Source organism: Orycteropus afer, unplaced genomic scaffold (assembly GCF_000298275.1).
Source record: "Orycteropus afer afer isolate SDZICR_OR568_19922 unplaced genomic scaffold, OryAfe1.0 scaffold00009, whole genome shotgun sequence".
NCBI lineage: Eukaryota > Metazoa > Chordata > Mammalia > Tubulidentata > Orycteropodidae > Orycteropus > Orycteropus afer.
Genome location: NW_006921596.1, coordinates 10899272 through 10910834, shown reverse-complemented (window position 1 = coordinate 10910834; position 11563 = coordinate 10899272). Strand labels below are relative to the sequence as shown.

Below are 11563 nucleotides of genomic sequence, written 5' to 3'. Positions count from 1 at the left end.
CTCATCAAAGTAGGATGTAGAACATGATTTTTATGTACTGTGTTATAATTGTTGCTTTCTTAACTCTTGTTTCTATAGACATTGATTAATTGATAATTAATTAATTAAAATAGAATGAAATTGTTGACCATTTCAGTTTTGTCTCCATTTATGATAATGTAGTTTATTGGTCCAGTTGTGAGGATTTTTTTTTTTTCATGTTCAGACATAATCCATATTGAAAACTGTAGTGTTTGACCTTCATCAGTAAGTGCTTCAAGCTATCTTCATTTTCAGCAAGCAAGATTATATCATCTGCCTATTTTTAATGACTGTTCCTGCACTCCTGGTGCTTCATTCTTCTTCATAACATCAGCTTCTCAGATTATTTGTTTAGCATTCAGATTTAGTAAGTGTTGTGAAAGGCTACAACTCTGCTGCACATCTTTTCCAGTCTTAAACTGTGCAGTATCCCTTTGTTCTGTTCGAATAACTGCTTCTTGATCCGTATACAGTTCCTTGTGAGAATACTTGCTAATTGCTCTGCCAGTGATTGTACCTGTGTATTCACCCATCTGCAAGGAATGAGAATCCCATTTCTCTAAATTTTTGACAAAACTTGGCATTTGTAGACATTTGAATTTTTTCACATTAGAGAGATGTGAAATGCTCTCTAGTCTGAATTTTATAATTCGCAGAGTTCTAGGGAGCTTGATTAATGTTTCATGTTGTTTGGGTTTTTTATTTTCTTCTGTAAATTACTTGTTATTGACTTTACTAATTTTATATTGGGTTGTCTTTTTAGATGTAATCTTTGCTAACACTTCATGAGTTATTTGTGTTTTCAAGTACTTTATCTCACTCTGTAACTAGTCTTTGGGAGCTCTGGTAGCATAGGGCCTAAGGCACTTGACTGCTAACCAGAAGGCTGGCAGTTCAAACCCACCAGCCACTCCTCTGAAGGAAGATGGGGCAATCTACTTCCGTAGCGATACTGCCTCAGAAACCCAAGGAGGGGTCTCTATGAGTCAGGTCTGACTTGACGGCACATAACAACAACAATATAACTAGTCTTTAGCTTTACTGTTTTGGGTTTTTTATTTGTTTTTATGAGGTGCCAAAATTTATAATTTTCATATCAAATTTTTTGTGATTTATTTTTTTTGTGCTTTATGTAAGAAAACCTTTCCCAACTCTCAGGTCATAAAGATTCTCTACTTTTGTTGAAGCTTAAAAGTTTGCCTTGCACATTCAAGTCTGTATCTGGAATTTATTTATGTGTATGGTATGTAAACCAAACTCGCTGCCATCAAGTCAGATCTGACTCATAGCCACCCTTCCTTAGGTTTCCGAGGTGGTGTCACTACAGAAGTAGATTGCCCAACCTTCCTTTAGGAGTGGCTGGTGGGTTTGAATCACCAGCCTTCTGGTTAGCAGTCAAATGCCTTAGGCACTACACCATCAGAGCTTCTATATGGTATGATGTAGAGATCTAATTTTATTTTCTTTTTCCACGTAGTTGACCAGTTGTCCCAGCAGCATCCTTGTTCATTGATTTATAATGCCTTCTCTGTGGTACACCAAAGTTTTTTATGTGCACTGATTTGTTTCTGGGTTCTCTACTATGTTATGTTAGTCTGTTTATTCCTTTGTCAGAGCCACATGATCTTAATTTTTGCAACTTTATACAAATACTTAATATCTAGTAAGCCAAATTGTCCTATTGTGATCATTTTCAAAATTGTTCAGACTGTTCTTGACCATTCACTCTTCGAGGTAGAGTCAGCTTGTCAAACTCAGTGAAAAGTCCTGTTTTACAATTTTGACTGGCATTACGTTCAATTTATGGATCAATTTGGAGAGAGTTGATTATCTTTCAATTCATAAAAATGTCATATCAGTCCTTTATTCAGGTCTTCTATGGTCTTCAGTAGTGCTTTGTAATTTTTCCCATAAAGATCTTTGGCATCTTTTGTCAGATTTATTCCTGGGTGTGTTATATTGTATATAGCTAATATATGTATTCTAATAATATGTGTGTGCATATGTGTGTATATAAAATACTTGTGAATAGTATCATTTTTCTAACTTTTATCTTTCCCCCCTTCATGAACGTGTTATTCTCTCATTTTCCAGTAGATGGCAGTAAAATACACTAAGGTTTTATTATTTAGCATCTGTTTTCCTTTCAGTAGTATCTTATTTTTCCTCTGAAATTAAAATGATTTGTACATTTATTGATTCTGAAATATTTCTAAATTATATTCCTTTATACTTTGTAGGAAGATAAAAGGAAGCGAGATCGAGACCGTGTGGAGAATGAGGCAGAAAAGGACCTCCAGTGTCAGGCCCCTGTGAGACTAGACTTGCCTCCTGAGAAGCCTCTTGCAAGCTCGTTAGCCAAGCAAGAAGGTTGGAATAACTGAATTAACTTCAGTGATTGCGGAAGCTGAAAATGCTTTAAGGGTCACAGCCAGGGTTTTAGCTTCTAAGTGAAAATGTGGAAGTTTTCACTTGAGGTTTTTGCTTTGTTTTTAATTTTTTTTTCTTATGTCTTACTGTATAAGAAATAGCAGTTAATTTCAGTTTTGAAATGATATCCTCATACTTTAACATAGCTAAAATAAGTGGAATTTATGTATAAGATGTTTAATAATGGATATAAAAGAAGCTGTATAGAAAGAAAATAAGCTAACCGTGGTACTCTCTAGAGTCATCCTTTTAAAAACCGTGTTTTCCTTCTTCCTCACTTTAGAAGTGGAACAGACACCCCTTCAAGAAGCTTTGAATCAACTGATGAGGCAATTGCAAAGGTAAATATTTTTTCCAACATTTTTATAACATAGAGATTGAAGCGGCAAAATACATAGGATCCAAACCGCTTCTCTTTTTTTGACGACTGAAAGCCGTATTTTGTGGCCTGGATCCCAGTGTACTTCATTTTAAAGTAGATGATAAATATTTCGTCTGGCAATAGAAGTATTCCAAAAGGCTGACTTTTAGATGTTCTCATTTAGTTTGTTTTAACTGGCAACTTGAAGGCTGTTACATAATACTCTTAATGGCAACTCTTTTTTTTTTTTTAAATATCTAAAGTAGTTTCTGCTGTTAAAGCTTTAAACCAGGAATAAACAATACAGATATTTCCAGTTTTGCAGTAGATTTAAGAACTCTCTGTATATTTGTGCAATGCCTGTCATACCCTGAGTGTTCAGCAATTATTAAGACCAGGACAAAGAAAGAAAATACCATAAATAAGATGTTTTACCCTCTTTTAAATGCAGAAATTTGTTCTAGAAACTTCAATGTCTAGATTAAACCAGTGTTTAGTTCTTAAAAGGGAAAAAGAATAACTCAGTCTTCATTAAAATAATTCTTTTGATACCCCCTTTACTCATAATTTGAATTTCTAATTCAAAGACATTTATAGTATATTTGCAGAAGACATAATGGTTCTTAAGTACAGATTCTAATAGTGAACTTTGTTCTGTGTTGTTCTTACAGGTCAGCCCTAAAGTACATCATAAATAATTTTTCAAGATAGAGCCTCTGTCTTAGTTATCTAGTGTTGCTATCCCAGAAATACCACAAGTGGATGGCTTTAATAAACACAAATTTATTTTCTCACCGTTTAGGAAGCTGGAAGTCCAAAATCAGAGCACCAGCTCTAGGGAGAAGCTTTCTCTTTCTGTTGGCTCTAGAGGAAGATCCTTGTCTCTTTTCAACATCTGTGGGCCCGGCATTCCTTAGAGATACACGTGTGTCCTGGTATCAGTCTTCCTCTGAGTCTAGGAGTTTCTCAGCACAGGAACCCCAGGTCCAAAGGATGCACTCTACTCCCCCTGGCTCTTCTTTCTTGGTGCTGGTCAGGTCCCTATCTCTTATCTCTTCTCTCTCCTTTTATAAGATAGAAGGTGATGTAGGCCACACCCCACAGAAATTACCCTTGTATTAAATCAGGACTGTAGCCTAAGTAAGGGTATTGCATCTCACTCTATTCCCTTAAAACTGATTGGCTGATTGCATCATGGAAGATGATTGCAGTACTACATACCTGCCAAATATCATTACAATAACTACCAAACCACTGAAAATGATAGCCCAGCCAAGTTGACACATATTTTCGGGAGACAAAATTCAATCCATGTCAGTGTATAAAGCTCTCTGTATTCAGCACCCGTTCAGCTTTGCAATTAAGATCAGAAGTTACCAGCCTCTCTTCTTTTTTGATGTTACAGTATAGCTGAGAAAATTGATTCCCTGGTCTTTGCACTTGAATAAATTATTCATTACTTGTCTCAAAAGAGTGAATGTATGTGTATTCAGCATTCTATATCAGTTAAAAGGTATAACTATAAAGTGATTTGTCTGCTTTTTAGTTTTATTTCTTATAACATAAAATTGTAATGTAGGTTAATGATGTCACCTTAAAAGAAATATACTTTAAAAGATATATCTTAGTCCTAGGATGTTAACATTTTGGAATTAGAACATGAAATTGGGTTTTGGATACCCTTAATGATTAGGTGAGTTTTCATTTGTGAGGTTCAGAGAGCTAAGACTGGTAAAGAATGTAATTGATCAAATTTGGCAATACCGTTATTTGGTCAAAAAACTGATGGGATTCTATAGCGAAATGGCTCATTTTTTGGGGTATAGTTGATAATTTGCACTGAAAGATAGTTGCAAAAGAGGATTTCACAGATGATTAGTATTGTTATTCATGGTAACTAGAATGGGTTTGACCATATAAGTTCTAGGCTCGATATTTTTGCTCATTCTCATCATTTTTTAGTCTTACTGTTTAGGCATCCTGCTGGGAAGACTAAAGATAAATTCAGGCAGACTTGAGTTCAGATGCCATCTCTGTCTCTTGTTAGCGTTATGACCTGGAACAAATGACTTAACTCCTCTAAGCCTCAGTGTCCTCATTTGTAATCGAAGATACTTCCACCTTGATGGCTTTTATGAAGATTAGATATAAAATAATGTCAAGTACTTAACCACTGGGCTTGGAGTATAGTAAATAATATTTAAAAAGTTGTTGCTGATTCATGATTAAACATTCAACAGACTAGAAATAGATGGGAAATTTCTCCACACGAAAGAGCATTTATTAAAACCACACAGCTAAAATAATACACAATGGTGAAAGACTAAAATCTTTTTCTCTTAGGTCAGGAACAAGGTAAGAATGCCTGCTTTCACCACTTCTCTTGACTTTGTGTCCCTGGGTAGTGTATATCGTTAAGTGCTCAGCTACTAACCACCAGATTGGTAGTTCAGCCCCACCCAGACATAGTCAGAAGAAAGGCCTGGCAGTTTGTTTGCAGAAAGTCACAGCCATTGAAAGCCCTGTGGAGTACAGTTCTGCTCTGCAAATAGGCTTGTCATGTGTCAGAAGGGACTTGACAGCAACTGGTTGTCTTTGGTTGGTTGTTTTATTTTATCAGCATTGTACTGGAAACTCTAGTGAAGGCATATTAGGCAATAAAAAGAAGTAAGAAGGTACCCAAATCAGGAAAGAAGTAAAATTATCTCTAATTGCAGATTACATGATTCTATATCCAGAAAATCCCAAAGAACCCACAAAATAGCTACTAGAGCTAATAGATGAATTCAGCAAAGTTACAGGTTACAAATTAACCATGCAAAAATCTGTTGTGTTTCTATGCACCACCAGTGAACAATCAGAAAAGGAAACTAAGAGAATAATTTCATTTATAGTAGCATCTCAAAAGGACTATGTGGGTATAAATTTAACCTTAGAAGTAAAAGAATTATATACTGAAGACTAAAAAACATTGCTGAAAGAAATTTAAAAGACCTGACTATACATGTGAACCTCATCGGATGGATTACCCAGGAATCAAATTGACTACATTTGTGGAAAGAGATAATAGAGAAGCTCAGTATGACAATTCAAGACAAAGCTAGGGGCTGAGGCTGACTGTGGTACAGACCATCCTTTGCTCATGTGCAAGTTCAAGTTGAAGAAAAGCAAAGAAAGGCCATGGGTGCCAAAGTACAACCTTGAATACATCTTACCTGATTTTTGACACACTGGACACCAATGACTGAGGACCAGAAGAGTTGTAGGAAGATGTTAAGGGTATCGTACTTAAAAGAAAATACAAGGCCACTAAAAATACATGAAATAGCAAAAGACCAAAATGAATTTAAGAAGATAATCTGAAATGTGCTGCTAAGTGCACATTAGCCAAAGTAAATGCAAGAAATGGTGATGTAAAAGCTGAAAAGAAGATTTCAAAGGGTGCTTTGAGAAGGCTAGATTAGGCCTCTGTCAAGTACTCTGTACTACTTGACAAATAACTTTGCACAGTTATTGTGCAAAGACCTGGAGTTAGAAGACCAAAAAACAATAGGCATGATCTACATTTCTCTAGCTAAAAGAACTAAAGAGAAAATTCAAGCCTCCAGTTGCGTTACTGAATGACATGGGAAGCATCAAAAGGAGGTGGGATACACAGTCGCTGTACCAAAAAGAATTGGTGAATTCAAACATTTTAGGACTTAGTATGTGGTCAAGAATCACTGGTAATGAAGACAGACATTCTAGCTGCACAAAAGGCACTGGCAAAACAAAAAGGCTCCAGGAATTGATGGAATACTAAATGAGATGTTTCAGCAAACAGATGCAACGCTGGAAGCACTTACTTACCTATGTCAAGAAATTTGGAAGTCAGCTACCTGGTCAGCTGACTGGAAGAGATCTATATTCATGCCCATTCCAAAGAAAGATGATCAAACAATGAAGAAATTATCAAAGTATGATTAATAGTAGATGCTAGCAAAATTTTGCTACAAATAATTAAAAAACACCTGTAACCATACATCAACAGGGAATTGCCCGAAGTTCAAGCCAGATTCAGAAGGGAGTGTGGAACAAGGGTGCTGATGTTGCCGTCAGGAGTACTGGAGCTTTGTGCTTGACAGTTGCCGTCATGTCCATTCTGACTCAGCTGACATTGCTGCTGTCGGGTGAATCTTGGCCAAAAGCAGAAAATATTAAAGATGTTGATTGTGTTTTACTGACTGCATGAAGGCATCCAACCGTGGCTCATAACAAATTATAGATAACGAAAAGAATGAGAATTTCAGAACACTTCGCTTTGCTCATATGGAACTTGTACACAGATTAAGAGGCAGTTGTTTGAACAGAACAAAGGCATGCTCTGTGGATTAACATTGGAAAAAGTATGTTGCAGATTGTATCCTTTCACCTAACTCAATCTGCTGAACAAATAATCCTCAAAGCTGAACTAGATGAAGAATGCAGCATCAGGATTGGAGGAAGACTCATTAAAAACTTGCAGTATGCAGATAACACAACCTTGCTTGCTGAAAATGAAGACTGCTTAAAACACTGATGACAGTCACAGACTCTTCAGTATGGATTATGCCTGAATGTGAAGAAAATGAAAATCCTCACAACTGGACCAACCAATAAACATTATCATGATAAATGGAGAAAAAGTTGAAGTCAGCAGTTGCATTCTAATTGGATCAATAATTAAATGTCCATGGAACTCAAGAAAGCAAATTAAAATATTGCACTGGGCAAATGAGCTCTTTAAAATTTTACAAAGCAAAATCTCATTTTGATGACTGAGGTGCTCTGACTCAGACCATGGTGTTTCAGTCACTTCGATACGCATGTGAAAGTTAGACAGCAAAAAATGGGAGACAAGAAAAACTGATGCATTCATGTTGTGGTATTGCTAAAGAATATTGAATAAATTGGACTGGCAAAAGTATGCACAAATCAATCTTAGAAGTAATACAATCAGAATGCTCCTTTAGAAACAAGGATGGCAAGACTTTGGCTCACTTTGGACACATCAGACTAATGACTAGAAAAGGCTATCGTGTTTGGTAAAGTAGAGGGTCAGCAGAAATGAAGGTAACCCTGAGTGGGATGGATTCACACAGTAGTCACAACAGTGGATTTAAACTTACCAACAATTATGAAGATGGCACAGCACCAGGCAGCATTTTGTTCTGTTATGCATCAGATTGTCATGAGTCAGAGCTAACTTGACAGGGACTAACAAGAAACTGGTGGAAAGACATCTTATGTTCACGGACTCAAAAACTTAAAATGTCAATACTACCACCATCTACATATTTAATGCAATCCCTATCAAAATCCCAATAGCTTTTTTTTTTTTTTTTGCAGAAATGGAAAAATAGATCCTTAAATTCATACAGAATTATAAATGGCCCAAAAACAGTCTTGACAAAGAACAAAGTAAGACAACTCATACTTCCTTATTTCAAAACATACTACAAAGCTCCAGTACTCAGACATACTGACATAAAGGAGACATACAGACTAATGGAAAAAACTTGAAAGCCTAGAAATAAACCCATACAGTTATTTAGAAAGAAAAAAAAAAACACTGCCATCAAGTCGATTCCAACTCGTAGTGACCCGCATTGGGTTTCCAAGGCAATAAATCTTTACAGAAGTAGATTGCCCCATCTTCCATCTGCAGAGTGGCTGGTGGGATTGAACCACCAGCCTTCTGGTTAGCATTTAGATGCTTTACCTACTGCAATATCAGAACTCCTTCCATACAGTTATAGTCAATTGATTTTCAACATGGGTGCCAAGTCCATTCATGAGAAAAGAAGAACCTTTTTAACAAATGGTGCTGGGACAACTGGATTTCCACATACAGAGAAAAGAAGTTGGACCCCTACCTCACACCATATATGATAATTGACTCAAAATGGATCAGTGACCTAAATGTGAAACTCTTAGAAAACGTATTCTGACTTAGTGGGTCTGGGGTGAGCCTCCCCCACCACAAATACATCGGAATTTTTTGAAAACTCCTCTGGTGATTCTAATGTGCAGCTAGAATTGAGAACCTATAACAATGCACTGATTCTCAAACTTAGGGGTATTATAAAGACCTTTCTTAATACCCGTTTTTTTAATGCATACACACGTGCATGCACGTGCAAGTTGTATCCATTGAGAAAATACATACACACATAATGAAGTAATTCTACAGCCCACCAGGAGTCCAAGCATATTAGACATCAGTATGGAAAAAGAAAAGTTCTCTGTCTTAAAGGTACAACTAGTGTGTAAAACCTCGTAACCTTGTTATAAAATAGTTATTAGTCTTTAAAGTCTTTCCCTCAATTTTCAGTGAAAAATGTCTTAGCATACTACAGATTGTTTCTGTGTCTAAAGAGTTTTTCTCTGACTTCTGTTCCTAGACCCGTAGATTGGTTTGTAGTAGAAATAAGATACAAAATTGCTTTCTTCATATCTTCACAGAAAAGACCCAAGTGCTTTCTTTTCATTTCCTGTGACTGATTTTATTGCTCCCGGCTACTCCATGATCATAAAACACCCAATGGATTTTAGTACCATGAAAGAAAAGATCAAGAACAATGACTATCAGTCCATAGAAGAACTAAAGGTAACTAAAGTACTTCTATTTCGATTGGAGAATGACTGAGCACTTGTACTGAATAAAACTCTCACCGCTTTATTCACTTGAGAGTCAAACTCTTGGATCTTACATATCAAAAAAACTTCGTAAAAATCTGGAGGTCTAATGTTCAGAATATTTCAGATTGACCTTTTATTTTGCAAAGACTTAACTTTATATCAGTATCCAAAATCTGTGTTTTTCTGTCTTAGAAAACTTTTTATAAGCTCAGTGATAGAAAACCAGTTGAAATAAGCCATCTGCTGTATTTGACTGTTTTTAGTGAAATTTTGAATTTCATATATATTTTAAAATATATTTTCCCAGCCTTTAAAATAAAGAGATGGTGTTACATTTTTAACTTCTCGTCATTACAGGCAAGATGTTTACTTAAATGAAAGTATAATTAGTGTAATTTCTTTTTCTGTTTCTAGACTTACAGTGTGCATGTGTCTTATAAAATAGAACAAATTGACTTATCCAGAAATACTGAACATCAGTTTAATTATATTTTCTAGTTTGATGTAAGTCGACTGCTCCCTAAATTCGCTTAGGCTGTATTTGTTGAGCATATTTTCTTCAGCTTTTAGAAAGCCAAGGGGCCTGGGAAACTTACTAAGTAAAGAACATATGACCCTAAAGATAGTATATATATATGCCTAATGTTATAGTTAAAGATTTTTCTATCCTTAGTGAGTCTTGTTGTGTGTTGCTATCAGGAGTACACTTTATTTTTCCAAAGAGAAAAAAACCATCTTTTTAAAAAAATTGGCTTTGTATCAAGCCAGTGCAAACTTAATTGGTTCAGGTAATGTCTGTTTTACCCTTACTTTTCCACATGAACTTTGTAGAGCTCACTTGACCTAAAGTCTAGGCTCTAATTAATTACAGAAGGAAAATAAAACTAAATATTATCTTTACTTTGTCTTTTTTAATTCCACATGTGGATCAGCTAAAATTTATGAAGAACACCAGTATTTAATTCTGTCACCAAGTGTGTAGATGTATTTCTCTTGCTTTGAAAAACCTGAATTATATTCTCTCATATTCAGAGATATGGAAACTTTTCCCAGCTTTATTACAGGTGAAAATTTGGCTAGCACTGTTTTGTTTTCCCAGCATATTTCTGACCTTGTTTTTGCTTAATGGAAAAACATTTCCATTCTTTTTTCTTTCATAAAGGGTTTTCCTGTGATCTTTCTCTTACGACAAGAAAGAAAAGTGTGTCCCCTAAGGGTTTTTGAGCAAAGTGGGTTAAGATTTATCATAATTGAATGAAAGTATTTTTAACTCTTTGAAGTTTTCTACATGACTTTTTTTTCCCCCCGGGGAAACTTCAGCAGTCGGAAATAATACGTATTAGTTTACTCAGCTCATTAGGCTGCTAAAGTAAAGACTGTGTGAAATGTCTGCAGACCAGTCATTCATCTTTTTAAATGACCAAATATCATTACACTAAAGTCCAGTAAAGCCTAAACCCATCCAGTGAAGATTTACGGAGTCTGTAAATGACCTTGACAGATCAGAGCTGTGATTATTCTAGCTCCATGCTCTCTTCTCAGTGGTTATTTAGTATGAGTACATAGAGTTCTGTCTCCTCTCACTTGCCTCCTCTCCCCCCAAATATGTATGTACATATATTAAGAATTACTAATAATTCTTGCCAGAATGGAAATGTTGCAGAATATCTGTAACAGAGGTTCTTAACCTGGGGTTCTTTGGGAAGCCATGGAAGGGCTTTTAGGGGGACCGTGAACCTAAAATTGCACGGAAAGTATCTTCAACTTTGTGTGCGTGGATGTTTTGAGGAGTATATCTAAAACTTTTCATTAGATTCTTTGAAATCTAGTACCTATTCTGTTTTGGTTTCCTACTGGTGCTCTGACAGGAATATACCGCAAATGGGATGGCTTTAAAAAACGAGTTTATTCTCTTACAATTTGGAGTGCCAGGGCTCTAGGGGCTGGGTGAAAAGCCCCTCAACCTTAGGCTTCAGCTCTGCCTCCTCCTCCTGGCCCACTGAAGCTGGAGGCTTTGCTTCTCTCAGACAGCTGCTGGCTACTGAGGCTGACAAACCCAAGGTCAACAACTGAAAAAGCACAGTCCCGATA

The 11563-nt window shown here is 36.1% G+C and overlaps 1 protein-coding gene across 1 annotated transcript in view; it reads left to right on the top strand.

Annotated features, from left to right (window-relative positions):
• The window catches only part of BRD7 (bromodomain containing 7), a 57799-nt gene that overhangs the window by 20296 nt on the left and 25940 nt on the right, over positions 1-11563 (top strand). Inside the window, exons 3-5 of the mRNA XM_007947905.1 lie at positions 2262-2391; positions 2735-2792; positions 9296-9440. Of these exons, the coding sequence (XP_007946096.1) occupies positions 2262-2391; positions 2735-2792; positions 9296-9440 (333 nt within the window). The remainder of the gene's footprint in view (positions 1-2261; positions 2392-2734; positions 2793-9295; positions 9441-11563) is intronic.